We start from the raw sequence: 24,661 nt of genomic DNA, 5'->3' as shown, positions 1-24,661 counted from the left end.
ACACACACACGCGCACCAAACTAGACCACACACCCACACACACACGCGCGCACCAAACTGAACCACACACCCCCACGCGCGCGCACCAAACTGGACCCCACGCACGCGCACCAAACTGGACCGCGCGCGCACACACACACACACACACGCACCAAACTGGACCACACACCCACGTGCGCACCAAACTGGACCACACACCCCCGCGTGCACCAAACTGGACCACACACCCACACACACACGCGCGCGCACCAAACCGGACCCCACACGCGCGCGAACACCAAACTGGACCACACACACCAAATTAGACCACACCCACACACACTCGCGCGCACCAAACTGGACCACACACCCCCACGCGCGCACCAAACTGGACCCCAAGCGCGCGCACCAAACTGAACCACACACCCACGCGCGCACAAAACTGGACCACACACACACGCGCGCGCACCAAACCGGACCCCACACGAGCGCGCACACCAAACTGGACCACACACCCACACACACCAAATTGGACCACACCCACACACACACACGCGCGCGCACCAAACTGGACCACACACCCACACACACACGTGCGCACCAAACCGGACCCCACACACGCGCGCACCAAACTGGACCCCACGCGCGCGCGCACCAAACTGGACCCCACGTGCACGCGCGCACCAAACTGGACCCCACGCGCACGCGCGCACCAAACTAGAATACACACCCAAACACACACACGCGCGCACCAAACTGGACCACACACCAAACTGGACCACACCCACACACACGCGCGCGCACCAAACTGGACCACACCCCCCCCTGCGCACGCGCGCACCAAACTAGAATACACACCCAAACACACACACGCGCGCACCAAACTGGACCACACACCAAACTGGACCACACCCACACACACGCGCGCGCACCAAACTGGACCACACCCCCCCCTGCGCACGCGCGCACCAAACTGGACCACACACCCACAAAACTGGCACCAAACTGGACCACACACACACACACACGCGCGCGCGCGCACCAAACTGGACCCCACGTGCGCGCACCAAAATGGACCGTGCGCGCGCACCAAACTGGACCCTGCGCGCCCGCACCAAACTGGACCACGCGAGCGCACCAAACTGTACCACACACACACGCGCGCGCGCACCAAAGTGGACCCCACGTGCACACCAAACTGGACCCCGCGCGCACCAAACTGGACCACGCGCGCACGCACACACACACACGCGCACCAAACTGGACCACACACACATGCGCGCACACCAAACTGGACCACACACACGCGCACCAAACTGGACCACACACCCACACACACAAAACTGGACCACACACACACACGCGCACCAAACTAGACCACACACCCACACACACACGCGCGCGCACCAAACTGAACCACACACCCCCACGCGCGCGCGCACCAAACTGGACCCCACGCACGCGCACCAAACTGGACCGCGCGCGCACACACACACACACACACACACAACTGATGACACCAAAGCGTGTTATGAGAGAACCTGACAACAAGAAGTTCCACAGTGTGGATTGGAAAATGAATGGGATATATATATATATATATATACAGTATATCTAATCACCTGTTTCTTGTCCCATTTATCAATTTTCCTGAAAATTTCATCTAAATCTGTTCATAACTTTTCAAGTTATCTTGCTAACTGACAGACAGATAAACAGGGTAAAACATAACCTTACCCCTCTGCGCTTTGCGGAGGTAATACAGTATATGAATAAAAAATCCTAAATTCAATGTTAATGTTGGACGAGATACAGTAAAGAGTTTAGTTGAGCCTGCAGAGAAATAAATAATGTGTAACATAGGGGTACATGGGGCAATAACATTGGGAAACACTGTTCTATGGCAAAATGTTTCTATTATGTTTCCGTTATTATTTTTGAACTAGTGCAGTGCCCGTAGGAAGTATGTATTGCTATAGAAAAATGGGAGGTTCAGTAGCTATTTCATGGATGGCCAAATGAGGTTGTGTTTGAAAGTGGGACGTCAGGGACAAATTAGATTTGTTGTGAAATGTGTAGAGTGATAACTATTGTGTTTTCATTTTTAGTAAGGACACTGTCGGGAGTTGAACCCTATTCCACTAATGTGAAAGTACGTACTGGTGCCTTTTGCCTTTTTAGCCATTGGGAAAAAGCAAAAACAGTAAAGCAACAGCATTATATTTGAAAGTGTTAGAAGGCTAAATCTGGTTAGATTTCTGTTTGTAAGTATGGTCGAATATTGTAATAAGTATGAATTTGTTAACCAACATGGTTATACTGTTGCACTGGTGTTAAACACAAACCCTTAGTATGTTTAAACAAACATGTTGAGTTTTCAAAAATTCATTTCAAGACAGAAATTAATAAGGGAGTTAGAGAATGACGGCTGTTGTAGCACAGGGATGATTTTATTGGAATGCCACCTGTTGGTTTGCAAAAAAATAAATAATAATAGTCAATTTCAATTCAACTTTATCACGGACTCAAAGTCCAAAAAGACAGAGGGACACAATATAATAAACATCAACGAAATACAAGAAATAACAATTACACAGTCACTTTAAAAAGACAATTGCCTCCACATCCTTGATTGATAGCGAATGGCACTATAGGTAACCAAAGGTGTCAAAAGTACTAGTGTTCAGTACTTAAGTAAAAGTACTAATACTTGTGCAAAAAACTACTCTGGTAAAAGTAAAAGTACTGTAACCTCTGCCTTACTTAAGTAAAAGTAAAAAAAAGTACATACTCTTAGATGTAATTAAGTAAAAAAGTAAAGAGTAAATCGATATTTTCCCCCTTAAAGAAAAAAAAATCTCGTTTTGACCTTCAAATTCTTTATTCTTTTACTCAGACTCAACTCAGAGTACTGCTGCACCGAACAAAATAAATGTCACTTTGTGTGAAGTTTAATGCACATCCGACAATGTAGTAATACCCGTAAGATCATTTAAGAGCGCCTGCAGAATGTGGTATTTTCATCATTCCTATAACTTAAACTACAAACTGTAAAAGTGCAAGAAAAACAAAGTGCAAAAACACCCCAAACAACTTGGAGCTTATAGTATGACCAAACTATACAATGGGAAAATGGAACCATCCCGATATATAACGGGAAAAGCAAACTACCAAAATTTTGGATTTAGCTTCAACAGAAGCATGTTTTCAAGGTTTTGTGAATGGATGCGTGCCCTTTTGGGTCGGAAAATGAGTCCTGCTGTGCTGAAGAGCCTTTCGCAGGCAGCAGAAGCAGGTAGTGGAGTGTTCCGCTGTAGTGAAAGGTTCAGGACTGCAGGAAATGACTTCAAGACTTCCATGGTGTCATTGGGACAGGCCAGGTATGACTCAAGCTGTTTGGTGTTTTCTTGCAAGTTCCCTTGCTTGATAGGTGAAAAGAAGTCCTCTTCCTCTGAAGAAGGCGTGGAGTCACTGACAGTCACAGGTAGCTCTTTGAGATGGCTTTTGATGTAGTCAAGGCCTATCAAAAACACAGTGCAAATACAGCAATATTAGTCCACCTAATCAATTTTTGCATTAACTATTCAAATACATGTCTCTTAAGTAAATATAACAGATCAATGCACAAAAAAATAAAACAAATAAAAATACACACCGAGTTGTAGAAGGCACTCATCTGTGGTCCAGCATCTTCTGAATTTGGGCACCAGAATGGAAGCTGCAATGAGCTCAGGATCCTTGAGCATCTCACCAAAGCGCTTCTGAAGTCCAGATTGAAGAGCATCTATGAGCGGCACACAGCACTTGGAGGAGAGTCGATGGTGTTGTAGTTTAGTCTTGAGAAGAGTAATAGTGGGAATGAGCCAACCCATCTGCACATTGGTCTCTCCTTGAAGAACATCAATTGCCTTTGCAACAGGACACATTATCTTGACATATTCACTGAGAAAGGCAATCTCAGCAGGAGAGAACCTGAATTAAAAAATGAATAAAAAAATAATGATAAAACATCAGTGGCTACTAAAGAGAAACAAGCACAAACTACATTACACATTTTAAACTGTATGTTACATGATTATTAAACTTAATATAATATAAATATCATAAAAGTTACTCACATGGGCAATTTAAGTGTAGTACACACAGCTGTGATGGCTCCTTCTCCTTGTTCTCTCATGATTCTTATTATTCTCTCAACAGCCAGGTACATGGAATTCCACCTTGTGTCATTGGGCCTCAGGAGCTGGAGTTCACATTTTTCCTCAATGATTTCAGCCGCAGCAGTAGATCTCCCACTTTTATTCCACAGTATTATTATTATTATTTATTTGAAGTACCACAGATACTACTTTTATTTTGCCACAGTGATGTCATCAGTCCCAGTTCTCCAGTGATTAATGTGATGTTTAGTTGAGTAAATGTTGACTACTTTCTGAGTATGCAGAGGACAGCAAATCACAATTGTTCTAGCACTAAATTTGCAATAGTACAGGAATTTTAAATTTAAAAAAAGTGATTTTTCGTTTTTGTTCACCCCTCCAAAGGATCCATATTTCCCGCTTTCTGTGCTTTCGCGCTACTGCGTCAGGTGGGCGTATACCTGCGCTGTGATTGGCCGAGCTTCAGACGTTTTCCGCTTCCTTGAAGCACGCACGCCCAGCCTCGGTGTAACGATAACAACGATCAAGATGGCGGCCTCTGGCTCCTTCCTGCGGTAGCTAACCTCCGGTTTCATGGAAGCCCAAAGAAGTGTACTTTCTTTCGGTCTGAACTCCTCCTACGCGCCGGGCTCAGTGCCGGAGGTCTGACTTGATGGATTAAAACGGAGCTCCGAGTCGTCGCAGCACTTATTCCAGGGAAGCTAACGAGCGGAGCTACCTGCTAGCCGTACTGTTCCTACCGTGTCCGGCCTCCACGCTCCGTGTTGCCGGGGAGCGTCTGATGGCAGAGCCGAGGAAAGTGCCGTTCGTCACCATCTCCACTTTCAACACCGCCCCGCAGACACCGGAGCCCGGAAAGAAGCGCAAACGAGAGGACGGAGGAGGCGTCGCGTCCGGAGGAGGAGGAGGGCTGTTCGGCCTGACCGAGGAAGGAGACTCTGACCCCGGACAGAAGAAGCCCTCCGTCCGCATCAACATCCTGCTGAGTGAGCCCAACGAGCGGGGCTCGTCCGAATTCAACTACGGAGAGCTGGTGAACTCTTCTCAGGTAAACCCTGGTGTTTACCTCCTGTATTTTATTCTATGTGGTTACTTAGTGTTTATCAAAGGTTTCATCTTTTGTGTTAATGAGTTTGATATTTGTTCAAGTGCATACCTCATCTTTTGTCCCTTAATCTGTCGTTATTACCAGGTTTTATTGCATTTGACTATCTAAGGCTTTATTTTGGGTTCATTGTGAGTTTTTACCATGGTAATTAATCCCAGGCTTGATTTGAGACTTTAATCTCCATTTACTCACAAATTTTAATCTCAATGAATTATTTAATGTTTATCCTGGGTGTTTTGTCTCAAGTGTCAATCCCTCACCTTTATTTCATGTATCAATCTAAAGTTCATGGTACAGGTAATATTTCTAGTGAAACGGTGTTTCTCTTCAGGTAAAACGTGCCAGTTCGTCGGTTCCCAAAGGACTCGCTCCTCCTCTGGACCCCAGCGATCCCTTCGCTGACGATGACAAGGAGAGACGGGAGGTGGAAGAGCTCGCCAGGAAGTTTGAGAACAAATATGTAAGTATGCGAAAACACACAAATGTGTTGGGTTTTGTTTATAACACGAGACAAACCGATTCATGTTTGTCTGAGGTGTTTAAATGTCGGCCTGCCACTCTATGCATATGCAGCGCCCCTCATTGGCCAGTTTAGGTCACGTGATGGGGGCACCACGTGACTTAAAGTTTCATCAGTTGTATTTTAGCTCATATTTGTTCTTAGCTACCCCACTAACCCTTTTATTTTAGCCCTATTCCTATCCTTAACCCTAAAATGTTTATTTTTGTTGTATATGTATAAAGGTGGAATTTGCCGTGTTAAATATGTTAAAATGAAAAAAAATATGTCAAAAGTGGGATTCGAACCCATGCTAGCGGAAGGAAGAATCCCTGAGTCACATTACGCTGATATAGAAAAGGTCCAGCGACTTCATCGGTCGTATCCATAGTCCCAGGGGCTATGGATACGTTCAACGCATTTCTAGACACTTTCCTAAGTTTTTCTGTCACTAATTTTCACAAGTTTTAAGCATCAAAGCAAAGATAAATTCCTCTTAGAAATGGAGTAATTTAAACATTTTATAGTCAAAACAACAAATATGATACGGAAATGATGATAGAAAGAACAATAATAAAACCGTAGCTCTTGAATGGGTACATTGTTAGCATCTCCTTTATGGTTTTTAATTTCACAGTTTGAAACGTGCAGACTGATGTTGTTTTGCACTGAACTTTGATCCCGGTGTTAATCGTTTGTTTTCAGGGCGTAGTGCCGAAAAAGAAGAAGAAGGATCGCATGCAGGATCTCATCGATATCGGCTATGGCTACGATGAGACCGACCCCTTCATTGACAACTCGGAGGCTGTGAGTTCTTTTATGGTTATTAGCGTTGTTTGGTTCAAACGTGTTCTTAGTGAATAGTGATTAAAATCTTTTAATTAAATCACATCCATTTACCATTTAGTCTTTGCAACGAATCCTAATGTCGTAGAATTTCCACTAAAGTGTTTAAATAGTTGGCATTTTATTCCAATTTGTATTTTAATGATTCAGCCCTTTATAGGTTAAAGAAATAAATTATGATTGAAATTAAAAGTTTATTCTCAGTAATACTTTTTGATAAATCTGCATGAGACAGGATAAACAAAAATCACTTAAAACGAATATTTAAAGAAAATGTCACCAAAAATCATTTGTTAAATTGTCCTATATGCAACTTACAAATGCATGAAATAGTCTTATAATAATAACAATAATAACGATAATAATAAAAAAATAATGAATGAAATCACAATTAAAAAGATACAAAATATATTGTTGTATATAAAATGTATAATTTAATTCTAGGATTAGGACAAAGTTGAAGAATGCAGAATATTAAAAAAAACCTGAACCTTTTAAAAGAACCTAAAAAATAAAAGTTTTAGGTGTGATTTTTTAAGTTGATGGTCCTGGTGCAGCAGATGTGGGTTCAACCTAAAATTCACTGTGACCTCTGACCTCAGTATGATGAGCTGGTTCCCGCTTCGCTCACCACCAAACATGGCGGCTTCTACATCAACACGGGAACGCTGCAGTTCCGAGCTGCGTCGGACTCCGAGGGGGAGAACGGAGCAACAGACGGGAACCACTTTAAGGTAGGTCGTCCTCCACGGGTCAACAATAGCGTTACATTTTCCCTGACGAGCCAAAACTAAGAGGCTGCTGTGGCGTTGTTTGCAGAAGTCGAAAGATGGTGAAGAACGAGGGATTAAAAAACGAAGGAAAAAGCCAGACGGAGGAATCCTGGAGGAAAAGAAACCGCGGAAGAATAAAGTAACAAAGTCTGGGTGAGTTTGTCATTGTATGTGGTTTTTGCATACCTACGTAATGGATTAAAGTAAAGGGAAATTATGGAATGCAAATTGAAGTTTCCAGCAAACCAGGAGGAGCTAGTTTGATTCCTTTTTGGAAAGGTGTAATATTAACTGTAATATGGAAACAGGATAAACAGATGTCATATCTATTTGTACTTTGCTCCTCTACTATTTAAAGTACATGTCATAAACTTTATTAACATGCTCTAATAAAACGATCCTCTTTAACACGACAGTTTTAGTCATTAACAGTCAACATCTGTCTGGTTGCTACGGAGCAAAACAATACTGGTATGTATCCATTGGAACCTAAGCTTGGGAATTCTGGAAGCGTAAAAAAATAGAAACTATGCATGTAAATTATTTATTGGAATCAACCGGAAATTGTGAGTAACTTTTAAATAACCTGAATATTAGCATCTATGCAACAAAATACAAAAAAACAAGATTTCAACAGATTTATTTTGAAGTAAAACTTTACTACTATTAAAGTCCTGTAAGCATCTTGATTTTTAGGACTTAGAGGAAGTAATACGATCTTAAACATCAAAAATGTGATTTCAACTCGGTATATTTATAAGAAATAAAACAGCAGCAGTGATACCAATAACTGCCCTACACACCCCTTTAAAACTACAACAGAGAATCATTTTCCTGATCTCTTCTTATTCTTCAGTAAACTTGCATGAAATCAAGTTCTTTAAGTCAAGATGACGCTAAAATATAAACTATATTTAAACATCCCTGTTAAGGGCAAACCTTCAATTTTGTAAAATCTTTTTTCATTCCCAATAATTCCCTTAATTTCTGTGGAAAGTTTCCAATTTTTGAAATAATCTTGTACCCGTGTCGTGAAGCAGCCACTGCTCCTCAGTATCCTCTCTAACTCTTCCTCTCTCTCCTGAGCGATCTGCAGCTGCTCTGTGTGTGAATAATGTAGCTAACTGCAGGCTGTTAGCCTAGCTGAACCAGGTTCAGAGGTGTCCCGATTGGTTGGGGTTAGTGGACAGGAGGAGGAACAGAACAGGATAGAGAGATAGAACGTCAGAGTGTCCCAGACTAGTTGAGCTGTGAATCATTGATCAGGAACTGCCAACTCCATCGTTAAAACACTAGTTGAGTCGTGAAGCACAGAGTTGCGTCAGTGTTACTTGTCAATTTTCTTCTTTGGTTTGTTTGTCCTCCAGTGTTTCTGCTCTCAATGTCCATCGGCCTGAGAAGAAGAAGAGGAAGAAGCTGATGAAGGACTCCATCCACTTGGCCAACATGCTGCGTCGCTTCACCCGAGAGAAGGAGGAGATGCGTAAGAAGCACATTACCCCCGCAGGTCTGCAGCGACCCAAAGCCCCCAGCGCGCCCAACGCTAACAGCGTGCCAACCAACCCTCCCGCCAAACCCGTCAAACCCGCCGGCAATGACTGCAGCATCACTGACCTGACCTCCGACCCCGTCGTGATGTCACTGCTGGGCACCGCCAACAACGACGTGCTGCAGGACATGATGGGTGACTTGGACTTTGGGATGCTGGACTCTCCTCAGCCCTCCAGTCCCACTCAGGGAGAGAACGGCTCGTTTGGGATGAAAGTGGGCAGCGGTGGAGGGCGGGTGTCGCTGGGGGGCACCATAAAACCCCCACCTCTGCCTGGGGGACTCCCCCCACCGCTGAGCAAGCGCATCGAGGATCTGAGAGCGGTATGGACGTCACACTGTCACCAAGAGTTGAAATTAGTCACAAATATCTGAAATTTTGTCATTTTGGTAAAATCATCAGTGGATCAGCTCACTTTTATAAAACTCATTTCACCTCATCAACTTTGATAGAAAATAATGAAGCTCTGTAATCTGGGCTTTTGGTTTGTTACAACTTCAGATTTAGGATCAGCAGTAACCAAGGTAGTGGTTTATATACACTGGGCAATATGGACCAAAACTCATATTGCAATATTTTCATTCTCAAAATGTTGATAGACGATATAAATGATCCGTCAATATTTTTAATTTAAATAAAGTCTGACCAGAAAGACAATTTGGGTTAAATTTGCTAATGCAAAATTCCACGCATGCCCATTTATTAACAAACAGTTGCACAATATGTTCCACTTTTGGCTTTTTCTCCTCTAAGGGACAGCATGTGTGAGTGAGTTCTTTTTAGAGGAAGGTCTGGGTTATGACGCACTCAGTAATCCATCCAACTTTGCTTTTCATGCTGTTCTGAGAAGTGACAAAAACAGTGACTTTTAAAACTAGTATTTTTATGCAAAATTACCTATAAAATATAAATATATTGATATAGTCGATATTGTAATTTTTGAAATTGCCAAAAATAAAAGGCCCCCTAACTCAGGGATGTTATTTAAAGTATGTGAAATGAGTTAAAATGTCAATTTGTGACTAGTGGTGGGAACCTCTGGGTACGATACGATGCGCGATACAAAGCTCACGATAACGATTATCTCACGATATGACGATACTGCGATTTAAAAAAAAAAAAAAAAAAAGATTTCGTGAAAAAATACATTTTTTATTTTATATCTCTGAAAGACAAATTGAAAAAGTGTCCTATGAACAGTGACACTATTCTAGTGCAACATTTCTGTAAACAAGTGTCAACATACCAATGTAAACGAATAAGTATCTTCAATAGTGCTTTCTGTAAACAAAAAATTCTTACCAGTGACAACTTTATAGTGTAATATTCCAGTAAACAATATATTGGTTCCTTCAAGGAAAAAAATTCCATATTTAGCGCAAGCATATCGATAATTGATTGTGCGGATAAATATTGCAATACATCGCCATATCGAGATATCGTCCCACTCCTATTTGTGACATTCTTTATTAGATTATATGAAATGAAATGGTTAATTAACAGCAACCAGTTTAGCTACATGCTGAACATCTAATATTAGAGCAGTCTAAAATTCTGAACAGCTGCTCCTCCCATCTAAACTCTCAGTGTGTGTGCGTGCGTGTGCGTGCACGTGTATTACCAGTTCAGAACGAGTCTGAAACCTCATCCTTCTTCGTCATCATTTTAGTTAAAGAAAGGAGTTGATCATCAGCAGGTTAGACTGTAAAACAGACTCCTCAATCTGTTTTTTACAATCTTTGAATGTAGATTTAAATCCTTGGTAGTAGGGGGTGTAAATCACCAGTTTCATTCATTTCATTCAACGTTACTATATTATCAAATATCACAAAGTCTGCCACAATTCTATTCATGGTCCTTCGATCGATTTAAGACACAATCAGTTACAATTCACCTAAATCTAAAATAAATAAGTTATATTTGATGTTTTGACAATTTTATTGACAAATCTTTCAGACTTTTGAGGGAAAATCATAGTGTTTTTAACAAAAACATTAAAAAAAAGACCTTTTTACAAAACCAGTCGATGTATCGATCCAGATCGATGAATCGTTACACCCCTACTGAGTGTTTGGACTAGTTCACTGCATGTCATCAAACTAAGTCACCTAAACTGATCAGTGATGGTTTGAGGTATTTCATTGCTGTCCTGATTGTGTATTGATTAGTAGTAATTAGTCTCCACTATGTGCTTGTGTCTGATCGTAGGCGTCACGACTGTTTGACACGGAGGGCAGGAAGAAGTTCTTCACACTGGACATGAACAACATCCTCCTGGAGTGAGTAGCACCCATTTCAGAGGTTGTAGTTCTGCGGGTTTTAGTGAATAAACACGTGTTTTTCCCTCAGCATCGAGCTGCAGGTTCAGGAGCAGCCGAGCGACGTCCGAGCCGCCGTCTACTCTCACCTGGAGGCTTTTGTTCCCTGCAATAAGGAAGCTCTGCTCAAACGCCTGAAGAAGCTCAGCCTCAACATTCAGGTGCTCCTTCGTCAAATGATTACTGAACCACGCGTGTGCGTGTTTGTGCTGCTGGTTTTTTCAAGTGTGTGTTATGGTGAAGTGGTGTTGAAGCACCAATGTCGTCCCGCCTCTTTTCCCCGCAGGTCGCCACGACACATACACATTGGTTTAAGACGTATCCATGGTCACGACTTTAGCTGAAAACATCTGGATTTCTATGTCTTGTCCAGATTCTGCTGGATATCGTCCTCGCTTTAGCGACATTGCTATTAATAATTCCAGCAAGTTCATTTTGTCTTTTATTCAGGTTTCCTTTAGTCCGACTTTTTTTTGCTGGTCTTTATAAGTTGTTACTGGGTGTGGAAAACAGGGCAGTTCTGTCGGGCTGACCACGCCCCCCGTTGCCCGATGTTCTCTAGAGAAGAGAGTCCCAGGTGTGGGAGAGTGCTACTGACTAAACTTCCAGTTAACTTAAAAACAAGAGCCCTATTTACAAAAGCATTAAAAATGTAAGGCAAGGCAAATTTATTTATATAGCGCATTTCATACTCAAGGCAACTCAATGTGCTTTACATGATAAAACATTCAATTGTTTAAAATCAATAAGAACATTTAAATCAATAAGAACATTTAAAATCATCAGTAAAATCAATTAAAATCATCATTAAAATCATCATTACATCAACAACATGACAAAAAATCTCTCTCTCAATCATATGCAGTAGAGAAAAAAAGTGCCTTTAACTTTGATTTAAAAATGTTCACATTGGATGCTGACTTCAGCTCCGCTGGCAGTTTGTTCCACTTCTTTGCAGCATAACAACTAAAAGCAGCATCACCATGTTTACTGTGAACTCTGGGCTCCACTATCTGATCCGTGTCCATAGATCTGAGAGACCTGTTGTATGGAAAATAAGAAGAAATGCTTTTGTTTTGAAAAGGGGATGTTTGATTTTTAGCTTGAAGCCAGTCCCAGGATGATTTTACAATCCAATCGCAGTGCATCATGGTACTGTTGAGTATGACTGGTGTTACCACAGTGCACACAAAAATGTTCCCATATTGTATATATTTTTTCATACTATCTAATGTGAATGCACTACATACTCATTTTGACGTCAGACTTAGTATGAGCAGTACGTTAGCATGATGTTCCCGACACAGCCATGCATTTTAGGTGACGCACATGCTTGTGCATGGTACGATTGCAGTGTGTGTGTGTCCTTCATGTTATTGTTTTGTCTGTTAGCTGTTCAACATTTCTGTATTTTGTGATGTTTTCTGTTGACCCTGTTTGTTGCTGTCCCTCAGGATGACCGCCTGCGGACACCGCTGCTGAAACTGAAGCTGGCCGTGTGCAGCGTGATGCCGGAGCAGATCGCGCGATACAACATGGACTGCCTCGCAAAAGTAGCAAAGTAAGCAGACGGTCACCTCGTATCTCTGGAAATGTTACTTTCACTGTTCCACAGTAAGCGTGGTTTGGGTTAATACTCCACCTCTGGACCAATCAGTGTGCGTGATCTGACATGCAGTCATCTTAACGACTGGCTGATGTCATGAAATATACCAAATATGGCTCCTGAGCTAGCTTGGATGTTTTTTGAGTGTAATGATGCGACTGGTAATCATGTTATATTGTGATGATGAAAACGTAACGAAATCTGTTGGCGTTCATGTTGTATTTTGACTGAAAGGCGGTTCAGGTTATTGAAAGGAAACACTGACATTTAGGATGGTCCCCAGTTGAACTGATACACCATACACACAGATTCTGTCCCTGTAAGGGGATCAATGCTTTTCTGCCCCTTGGTTCTCAAAAATACCTTTTGTTTTCGTTCTTTCTACAACAAGAATTAGTGTCCCTGGTTCTCCGTTTGTATGTAAAAGGTAGTGATGAACCAAAATTACGGCCATTGAAAAATTTTGAAGCATTAATATTGATTTATACAATTGCAGTGTTTGAATTTCAGTGAAATTAGTACACATTTATACCCATAAATGCCATGGAAATAATTATTAGCAGAATTAATTAATTTTGGTTTTCAGCCTTAGTTTTCTCATTTTTGTTTTTTTTTGTTTCGGCCAAGACTTGTCATTTGGGTGCATCCCTAGTAAAAGGTCCACGTTTTAAATCAAGGCTCAGATTGACTTAAGTTCCTCACGTTTTGTTTTTGTGCTCAGGCAGCAGACGGAGGAAGGAGAGAAAAACGGGTCAGAAGACGACGACGATGAGAAACCAGGGAAGAGGGTGATGGGGCCTCGAAAGAAGTTCATTTGGGATGAGAAACTCAGGTGAGAACCCCGTAGAGATCCTCCACCCAGGACCAGCTGGAAGCCTTTCACCTCTCAGCTGACTCAGTATTTTTTCCTCCTCCTCCAGGTGTCTGCTGTGCAACCTGGTGCGGGTGAAGCTAGGCTGCTACGAGCTGGAGGCCAAGAACACGCTGTCGCTGGAGGATTACCTCAAGGCGTTCATGGAGACGGAGGTGAAGCCTCTGTGGCCAAAGGGTTGGATGCAGGCCAGGTAGGACACACGTTTACTCTCCTCTGACTCACTCTTTCCTTACACACTCTGAATATCACTGTTTGTTCACAGGATGCTGTTTAAAGAGAGTGTCATGGCTCACGGACATCTCACAGGCTTCACGTGAGTCACGGGAATTCAATGCCTTTGGGTTTTATTTCAGCCTGAGCGTAAACATGAGGCGTAACCACAGGAGTAATGATGTGTTCAGGCCCTTCTTTACACAATAAACCAGTCGCTGTTTTTGTATTTTTGTCCAAAACACATAAAATACATATGTAAATAAATTAAGTGAATAAATTTGGGCTGGGACTTAAACAATTTCAAACAATGCAATGTTACGGTTCCTCTTCTCTGGAATGTTCTGTACTAAGTGCTGCTCTTTTTTTCAGTACACACAAAAACAATCAGGAAAAGCATGAATTTATTTTACTTAAATTTACAATGCAATCATAATATTCTTTGTTCATATTGGACATTATTATGTTACACAGTGATGGAAAAAAATAAACACAATTTTGTTGTTTAAGCTCATTTATTGTTTTCATTGATTCGGTCATATATCAAAGCCCATTAAATTGGAAAAATTGTTGCTTCTCGTGTCACATATTGTTGTGTATTTGATTTAGATTAATCAAGTTTAATTAATTACAAATTCTCTAATAAATAATTGTTTTTATCTAGTTCCATTATGAGAAGAACTGTAAAAGCTGAGTTTTGCTGTCCTTTGATGCTTTGAAGGTTAAAGCATTTATCAAATGGTTTAACAACTGTTGGGCTTTTTTTTTTTTTTTTTTTTTTTTAACGACAGAGAAAAGAAGAAGATAATTACGACACCGAAGGCCAAGCCCAAGGTCGGTATAAACTCACTTTTGAATATATTTGTGTTGTCTTTTATTCTTTATTTGTAGAAATGCTTTAGCAAACTAAACATCGCTGAACAAAGTCAAACAAAAAAGGGCATTTTATTTGGAGGAAAGAAGTCTAGAAATGTAAGTTGTATAAAGAAGATGAGGTGTAGTAGGACATGATTTTTGAATTGTAATCAGATTATTTTAAAGGCATGTAAACGTGTTTGTTTGCTAAAGGACTCACTGTTATATTTCACATTGAAGAATACACGCGTTGCATAAAAACAACGTGTTATAAATAATTTCTCTAAGGAAAAGCTTGGGAATAAAAGTGATATTCTATACAAAATTAATAAAGCTGCACAGTGAGAAATGTAAGTCTCTACTTTTATTAATAATGAGTATTATTATTATTGATATCTGAATTTTTTACCAATACTGAAACAAAATGACGCTAAAACGATGTTAAATGTTCAAAATGGATATAGCATTTTTTTCCATGACTAAAGTTTAATTATTTTTTTCTTATTTTGTACAGATACTGTTTTATTATGGAATAAATCCATTACATGAAAAGTATTATTTTCCACAGAGATTTATAAGGTGTGGCCTAAAGTTAGGTTGTAGGGGAGAGGGGTCTATTAGGGCTGAGTTATTAGCCTAGTTTTTCAAATAATTCAGATTATTGAAGTTTCGATTGGATCAAAAACTGATTTTCTATTGTTAATGATTATTGTGTAGATATTTGGTTATTGCTGATTATTGATCTTACATTTATCATCAGTCAGTTGCTGGTTTATTTGACTTTTTTTCAAAGTAAAGCCTCACAGAACCGTCAATATTGATTAGTAGTGTCACTGAAATGCTGAAATTGGGAGGAATCGCTTGGTTTGTCACAATTTTGAAAATGTAAATAATGGATGTTTGGAAATGTAAAAGTAGATCATCAAAAATGAAATTAAGCGATTATAAAACATTTCACAACACCAAGGGTTTATGTATGAATTGGTATCGATTATAATCATTAATTTTTTAATTAACGGAAAAGTGTTATATTAGGACTTCAGATATTTGATTTGATAAATTTTTTTTATTTTGAACATGAACACAACAGCAGTGTAAAGATTAGATTAAAAATTAAAAAATAATAAATCAAACAAAGCAAAGTGAGAACCAATGGTTACAAAGTCCTGCACATGTTGGAAAAGGAGTAGGAAGAAGTATAAATGTATATGATCATGCCCCATGTAATATCTACTACTATACTTTATTTCTATACATATTATCTTATTTGTAATGAAGCCCCTTAAACATAAAAGCACTTTACAATATAACCACTTTTGGGTCCCGACCCACATGTTGAGAACCTCTGTCGACTCATTTGATGAACTAATAAATGTTATTCGGTGATAAAGTGTGAGATGTTTGTGTGTTTTCAGGAGGCTGCGTGGGTCCAGCGACCGGCACCCTCCGTGGTCGCCCCCTCCCCTGCTTCTCAGGTTGCTAAGCGACCGCCTCAGTCTTCGTCTGACCCCATTTGTCTGGACTCGCTGGACAAGGCTCCGTCTCTGGACTCCATCTCTCAGGCTCTGGCCATCCTTGGCAACGCCGCCAAGGGATTGGCTCACGGGGAAAGCCCGCCCTCGCCGGACGGTCCCAAACCGGCGCCCAAACCGGTGGCTAACGTGTCGGGCGTTCACGCCTCGCCCCTCATCCTGCAGCAGAAGAAGGTGTCAGTCAGCACGCCCGGCTCCAGCACGCCTCACTACATCTCTACCTCCACATCTTCCTCCACCATGTCCCGGCCCCTCAGCATGGCGTCGGCGTCCCCGTCCTCGTCGTTAGCGCTCAGGGTGGACGTGAAGCCGGCGCCGCACAGACACTCAGTTCTGACCCCTCAGAGACCTTTGAGTATTGGCGTGACCAAAGCCAACATCTCTGCCACGGTGTCACCGCCCAAACCACGTCCTCCACCCACCTCCTCACCACTGGTCGCCCCGGGGTCCAAAACAGGATTAGCCCCGCCCCCCACGGGTCTCCTCAAAGGCAGCAATAACAGCAAAGACACAGTCATCATCACCTCTCCTCTGTCACGGCCGCATTCACACATGGCGCCCAAAACCTTCCATGTGTCGCGCCTGTCGCAGACGGTGCCGGGTAAGCCCTCCCCCTCCCCCACCCAGCCCCAGACCAACTTCATCACCCCGATGCACGCCACGCTCACCAAGTCTTCCCACAGCAGCGTCCCCCCCATCGTCAAACTAACACCCCGTACTTCCAGCCCTGTCGTCTCAGTGGCCACCTCCTCCTCCCCCGTCCCCCCCCGATCTCAGGCGCCTCCGCACGTCCACGTGTACCCCCCTAAAAGCACGGCGGCTTACCGCACGCCGCTCTCAGGTTCACACGGAGGAGCGAAGTTGGTGGGCTTCACTTCTCCCTCCAGCAGCAGCTCCACCAGCACCAGCCTTATCAGCTCCGTCAGCAAACACACAGCCCCCAGTGCCTCGCCCACCACCGCCTCCGTCACACCCAGCCAGCGCCAGAGGCCGGGAGGCGGGGCCTCTCAGGGCGTCAAACCCACCGTGTCCATCCAGTCGTCACCACAGGTTGGTAGACTTTGGTCGTGGAGAGCTGCTGTCCTGCATGTTCCAGACTTTTCTCTGCCATTTACAATCAGCGTCTAAAATGCACATTAATGTAGCGCAGGGGTCACCAACACGGTGCCGACGGGCCCCAGGTAGCCCGCATGGACCATGTGAGGGGCCCTCAGGAGCTCAGGAAGAGAAGACCATAATCAAGGCATTTTTAAAATTTCCCTCCTAATGGCAGCTCAGGAGAAAACCGTTTTTCAGAGTTTTTCTTTAAAAACACAAGGTGCATTTTCTGTTAAATTGAATGAAAATGAAACAAGTGCTTGAATAAAGAGAAATAAAGTGTTGAATCCTCAACATTTCCTACCTTTTTGAGTTACTGCTAGCCTTCCTTATTATCTTTGCCTAAAGTGAAACCGTGAAAATGTAGTATTGAAGAAATACTTTTCTAACTGGTAGCCCTTTGAACTTTACAGTACCTACATAAAGTATGGTGACCCCTGGTATAGCGTGTTTCATACACAAAGCAATTCAATGTGCTTCACATGATGAAAAAGTGCAACAGAAAACAGTTTAAAAATCAAAAAAGAATATTTAAAAACATTAAATAAAAAATAACATGTTTAAAAGCCTCCCTCTCAGTCTTATTCAGTAGAATAAAACATGCAGGACAGGAGCTCTCCAGGACCGGACTTTACCTCTCCTGCCATAGTGTGTACTTCTGGTTTCCATGGTAACCTTTGGGTTTTTCTCCCACTCAGGTCTCCTCCTCGTCGGGCAGCAGCCTCCTGGGCTCAGCCCCCCCTCTCTCTCTGGGCTTTGGGATGCTGGGAGGACTGGTTCCAGTTTCTCTGCCTTTCCAGTTCCCTTCTCTGCTCAGCCTGCCGTCCCTGAACTCTGCAGCCAGCAGCAGCTCCGCAGGAGGCACCGCTAACAGCAGCAACGCTAACTTCTCCGCTCTGACGCAGAGTGAGTGACACGCACGCACACACACACACACACACACACACACACACACACACACACACACGCACACACACACACACGCACACTATACACACACACACACACATCTACTACACACACACACACCGATAACAATATCACATCATTAGGAAAAATAACTGAAAACATTACTCATTAATTTTTCTTCAGGTATATTTCAGTTATTTCTAATTGGATTTTTTCACAACTTGTTTAACTTCAATGTTCATATTTTTGTTTTTTATATAAAACAAAGTTTGACTTTTTAAAGTTTTTAAATGTAGTTTTTTTCCCTAATGTTTACACCCAAGCTACAATTGACATTTTAATTTTAAAGCAATTTTTAAAAGTTGATTATTTTCATTGTTTTTTTATATTTATATTTATATATATAATGTATTTTTGGTTTATTATTCATAAATATATTACATTTTAAAACTTTTTTTTGTAAATGTTTATTTTAGTTTTATTGTTAAATTTTTGTTTTTCTTAATGTCTAAAATAATTTACATTTCAAGATGTATTTTAAAAGTAAATTTTCATTTATTTTAATGTTTTTCACACATTAAGACATTTTCTCATTTCTCAAAATTGAATGTAGAGATATATGGTTTGGTGTAAGTTTTTCTTATTTTTTCTTAATGTCTGCACTTACAATTTATATTTTAAAACATTTTTTTTAAAGTAGATCACGTGATTTTGGTTCAATATTAATCAGATATATTAAACTTTAAACATGTTCAACTGTTTTTGTTTTATATTTAAGTGTTATTTGTTCAGTTATTTTCCTAATGTGAAGCCCAGGTTAAAATAAGTTACATTTCAAGATGTATTTTTAAAAGTAAATGTTCTTTCATCTTAATTTTTTTCCCTTTAAAAGTCAAGAATTTTTTCTCATTTCAAAATTGAACGTATATATATTTTTATACTGTGATATTGCAATTGTTTTAATTCTAAAACGATAAAAAAAAAATTTTATCTGAATGTGAATAATGTTTATTATTTGGTGTTGATGACTTGGTTACTTCCTGTTTTCTGCTGTTTTGTCGTTTCTCATCCATCACTCGTGTCTCCTTCTCCTCCTCCTCCTCCTCGTGTCTCCTCCTCCTCCTCCTCCTCGTGTCTCCTCCTCCTCCTCCTCGTGTCTCCTCCTCCTCTTCCTCGTGTCTCCTCCTCCTCCTCCTCCTCGTGTCTCCTCAGATCTCTATAAAAGTCTCCAGTCGGGTTCTCAGGCTGCTCTGCCTCCTCACATGCAGCTCGCTTTCTCAGGTAAACTCTCCTCCTCCTCTTCCTCCCTTTCTTCCTCCTCTCCATCTTCTGTTCCTGCAGCATGTGTTGAATAACTCGGTTTATCGTAACTTGTGCTTTGCTCACATTTTCCTTTAATGAAATAAGTAGTACACTGGGCTTTTATTCTGAAGGGGTTTGTGTTTAATCCTACCACATGTCTAACACTAGAGGGCAGTAATGAGTTACTTTTGTTCACAACATGTTTGCCTATCTGCAGGTAAGATAAATAAAAACAAAATAAACTTAATGTTCTCTTTACTAGTGACTTAGGCCTTTAAAAATATATAAAAAATATTATTTCTGTCTTTATTTAAGTGCCCTGAGCAGAGTTTATTGTATTATGTGCAACTTTGTTCATGTCACTGTTAGAAAATGTAACTTTTTAGAGCAGCAACAAAAGAGAAAGTGTCTTTCATACATTAGAAATAAATTATTAACGTGTATTTTTTTTGAATCCTCAAAATCAGTTACAATTATGTTCTGAATTACTAAAGTTCAATTACAATGAATCACATTTACTGAGCCTAAAATAAATAACCTGATAAAAGTGAACCTTTAGCTTTCTGTTTGCAGAAACAGGTCCTAAATCAGCTTTAAAATACACTAAAAACAAAATATATATCATCTAATTAATTTTGTATCTATTGGTTACCTTGTTAGGCTTCCTAATCTATGAAAATATAGGTTTTAATATGTTTGGTGTGGACATCTGAGCATTTTTGTGTCAGGTTTCACCTCGATTTAAATTTTTATAAATGGTCAAATGTGGGAAAGCTTGATATGAAACATATTTTAATAATTAACTACGTATGTGTAGAACTGTACATAGAACTGTGACATGGTTCCTTAAGTTAATTTTCTGAACTCAATTACAATTTAAGTGCAATTACATCAGCAACAATTATAATTGACCCCAAGCCTGGTGTATGTTATACACATGAGATGAGGAAACTTCTATCACAGCGAGGGTCACAAAAATGTGATCACCTGAAGGCTACATTATCAATATTTGTCAGAATTTAGGAAAATGATCAATCTGAGTATGAGTACAGTAAAGAACAAAAAGTTTTTTCTCTTTTTGTGGTATTTTTGTGTGTTTTAGTAGTATTTGTGTGTGTTTTCCTGTCTTTTTGTATATTTGTTTTGAAGGTTATACAAAATAAGAGTAGATTCCATCTGTCACACTCACATTTTACATTTAAGTTAATGATGAAAGTGTGAAATGTGTAGAAAAAGCAGATTTTACTCAACAATAATAATGCATTACCTGATGCTCAGAAGCACAATATAAATAAAAGATAAGAATGTTTCCTTTTATTTTGATAGGAGAGTAATAAACACTGCATGGTTCCATGGATCTTATTGGCTGTTGAACGTTTCCTTGCAGATGTGAGTCAAAGCCAAGGCGGAGACGCAAAGAGGAAAACGTTATGATGATGATGACGATGATGCAGCAGTGGCGGGGGGCGGGGTCCAGGGGGACAAACTGGACATGGCAGAGCTTCACAAACTGAACTTTAGGAACTGATCACGACTCCATCTTCTCCCAGAGCTGACCACTAATGTTTACAACACAGACCTTTATCACTGTGGACGGGGAGGACGGATGAATGGGCTTTTTCTCCCTCTGTGTGTGTGTGTGTGTGTGTGTGTGTGTGTGTGTGTGTGTGTGTGTGTGTGTGTGTGTGTGTGTGTGTGTGTGTGTGTGTGTGTGTGTGTGTGTGTGTGTGTGTGTGTGTGTGTGTGTGTGTGTGTGTGTGTGTGTGTGTGTGTGTGTGTGTGTGTGTGTGTGTGTGTGTGTGTGTGTGTGTGTGTGTGTGTGTGTGTGTGTGTGTGCGCGCGCGCGCGCGCGCCCCTTCGTGATGCTTGGTCGGCGTGTCTACTCGGTGCTGTTTTTAACGGTGATTTAACCGTCACTGAACCTGTAAATGTCTTTGGAGGAGCTGTACAGCGTTTTCTTTCTACTTGAATTCTTCTATGAATTTGTGTGTATAGAACTCAAGCTTTTAATTAAATTCTTCACCTTCTTTTAAACCGACTTCAGTGCTTCTTACAACGATCCGACAATACAAATCACATTTACTCGTGATCAATCCAGTCCAACCACTTAAATATTTTTTTTAATGGTTTATTTTAATCTAAAATTGAGATTTTATTTATTTTCCTAAAGTGCAAATTATAAACACGTCTAGAAATAGAACAATAATCAAATTTTATATTTTATTACATTTTACATTACATATAATTTTATTTTCTTTCAAAATGTTGCTTCTCTTTTAAATTGACTTTTTTTTTTTTTTTTTTTACATTGCTACTAAAGATAAAATATTCACATTTTAAAAACTAAAACATTTCAAGTCAAATTACTCTTTACTTTAAAATGTAATAACTTTTCTGTTCTTTTATTTACAATAATTTGGTTTTTACTGATATTTCTGTAACTTCACAATCAGACTTTACGAATACAAAATTTAGAAAATAAATAAAAATAATGAAACGTTTTTAAAACAAAGGCGCATCAACTTCCTGCATCATGTTTGTCACTTTACCAAACATCAAATATGAATTTAATTAAATTAATGGCAACATAACATTTCTAATTGATTTGTTTCAGTAAAAGTTGCTTCTTAGCGAATGTTTCAGTTCCTCCAAAACTTTATGGTTTGTTAGTGAACAACAAAAATAAGAGTTTTTGAAAAGGTTCATTATTGATTAAAAACAAAATGAAAAACATTTTTTTTAAACACAAAAATACAGAAAATTATTTAGTTTTAAATACACTAACAACATGGTCATTATTCTAAATACTAAAATTAACGTATTTTTGTGGTTTCCAAACTTTTCACAGTCCCGTACCCCTTCAGTTATTTAACCTAAAGCCATGTACCCCCTACTCCTGCACACATAGAAATATTATAATGTAATATGTGATATACAATGTAGCCCTACAGTGAAATTTGTCCCTGAATTTTGCCTATTGTTGAGGAATAATATACAATATAATAAAAGAAAAAAACTAAACAATAAGCATACAAGAAAACATCTTATTCAGAATAATCACTATTTAATTAATTAGCCTAATTTCTTTGTTTAGGAAAAATAAATCTACCAAACGTGAACAGAAATCAGTAATACAACATATTCATTCATTACCTTCAAACTGTGAAATACAAATCTACAACTTTATTGAGAATGCTGAGGTTAAGAGGATTTTTATTCCCGTACCCTACTGTATGTGACAAATTGCGTACCCCACTTTGGGAACTCATAGGGTCTAAACCAGGGGTCTGCAACCATTACTCTCAAAGGAGCCATTTTGCCTAATCTCACCTGGATTAAAGTCCTTCTGGAGATGAAAAAAATACCTTCTCAAGGAAGACAATACAGTGTATGAAATGATGTCAAACAATTTTACGAGTTAATGGATTTGAAGGGCTACAAAAAATAACTTTCATTTGATAGCATGCCTATTAAGCCGGCATGTTGGCAGTTAAATAAATCTTTATCCACACATGTACAATCTGTTTTCTTCCAGAATAGTCTTTTTGTTAGTTTAGTTTTCTTATAAGGGATTTAAAACTTAAGTTTAACGATGAAGGTCTGTAGATGTTGCAGGACTTGAAACTTGTTGGAAGGTTGTAGATTTATTGCACAATGTGATTTATTTTTAAGTTAACCAACTGTTTTATCAGATTTTTATTTGAAGTTATTGTCATTAATCATTAATACCCTCTGTAAAAAAAAAAAAAAAAAAACCCTAATAAATTATTTAAAAAAAAATTTAAGCTACAGGGAGCCATTGCAAAAGAGTGAAAGAGCCACATGAGGCTCCAGAGCCGCAGGTTGGAGACCCCTGGTCTAAACCGAACGTCTACTGCTGGATGTGTCTGTGCCTGATTGATTGATATTGATATTGATTGATTGCTGATATGAATCAGGTGTTGAGCTGAGAGGAAGAGGAAGTGAGAACATTTAAAGACTGAGGATGTTTTCTCCTGCAACGCTTCACATCCTAAAATCCTGCCAGAAATGCTTCACATGGATAAATGAAGGTAAAGCTTGTCAATAATTGTTTTTTTGTAGCTTCAGGAGTTTAAAATAGTCAGATTGAACCATGATATGATTGTGTAGTGCTGTACAATCATTTTGTTTACGTCTTTCAAACATTTGTCAGTACCCGATCCTTTCACGGGCCTGATCCGTTCAACGCATGCGCGAAACGCGTCTACATCCGGTCGGCCTGTATTACGCCAGTTCGTGTTGAAACCCGATCTAAAATAAAGTTAAAGTCTTACATAACATATAACCGGTCAATTTGGTTTTTTTTTTTTTTACTTCTGCCATGTGATCAACTTCCAGGGGAGCGACATCATCTTTTATTTTGAAAATACTACAATTCCAAAAGACATTTTCCTCTTCCTCTTGATACAGACTTTAATTATGCTGGCAATTTTTTTTTTTTTGGGACAAATACAAAACCAAACGGACATCATTTTGAAAACGAGTCGCATCAATTCTTAAATACTATAAAAGATGTTTGTTTAAAAAAAAAAAAAAAAAAGCTGATAAACTGTACCATTAATTAATTAAACCTGCAGACCACTGATATTTTTGTCTTAGTGTGTTATCTTTTGTTGTAATTGGTAATTTGTGTTTAATAAAAAATACAATTTAAAAGAAGATGAAACTCTGCTTTTTAAAAAGAATTAAGTTTGTGATTCTAAACCTGCTGCCAAGATGACCCAAACTATTGGGTATTTGTTTTGAATAAATTCCAATTGTCCAAATGTCACGTGATCAGTTTGCTTTAAAATATAAAGTAATATAATATAGGAACTATGACGTAAAGATTGCGAGTGTAGGAAGTGACGTAGTCTACACACATGCATTGAAAGGATTGGGCACAGACACATTTAACTTCCTGTCTAATAGAAAAATCAGGTGAAAATGAGCTAAAACATGAATAACTTGAGTTTTCTGGAAGCTCATTCTGTGATTAACATCCGTTAACTGTTATCTCCAGAAAACGAAAAAGAGCAGAAA

General features: G+C 39.9%; 1 protein-coding gene across 1 annotated transcript; it reads left to right on the top strand.

Moving 5' to 3' along the window:
• The first annotated feature begins 4,620 nt into the window (after window positions 1-4,620).
• On the top strand, window positions 4,621-21,652 carry LOC114468704 (ubinuclein-2-like). The gene is made up of 17 exons (XM_028455739.1): window positions 4,621-5,187; window positions 5,579-5,707; window positions 6,452-6,553; window positions 7,195-7,326; window positions 7,412-7,518; window positions 8,733-9,237; window positions 11,123-11,193; window positions 11,264-11,393; window positions 12,687-12,793; window positions 13,560-13,670; window positions 13,759-13,902; window positions 13,975-14,025; window positions 14,714-14,756; window positions 16,193-17,359; window positions 18,106-18,313; window positions 19,529-19,597; window positions 21,006-21,652. Exons 1-17 carry the CDS (start codon window positions 4,921-4,923, stop codon window positions 21,050-21,052), a joined length of 3,390 nt encoding a protein of 1,129 aa, XP_028311540.1. The 5' UTR covers window positions 4,621-4,920; the 3' UTR covers window positions 21,053-21,652.
• The last annotated feature ends 3,009 nt before the right edge of the window (window positions 21,653-24,661 follow it).

Source organism: Gouania willdenowi, chromosome 8 (genome assembly GCF_900634775.1).
Source record: "Gouania willdenowi chromosome 8, fGouWil2.1, whole genome shotgun sequence".
Taxonomy (NCBI): domain Eukaryota; kingdom Metazoa; phylum Chordata; class Actinopteri; order Blenniiformes; family Gobiesocidae; genus Gouania; species Gouania willdenowi.
This window is presented reverse-complemented; position numbering and strand designations above follow the sequence as displayed.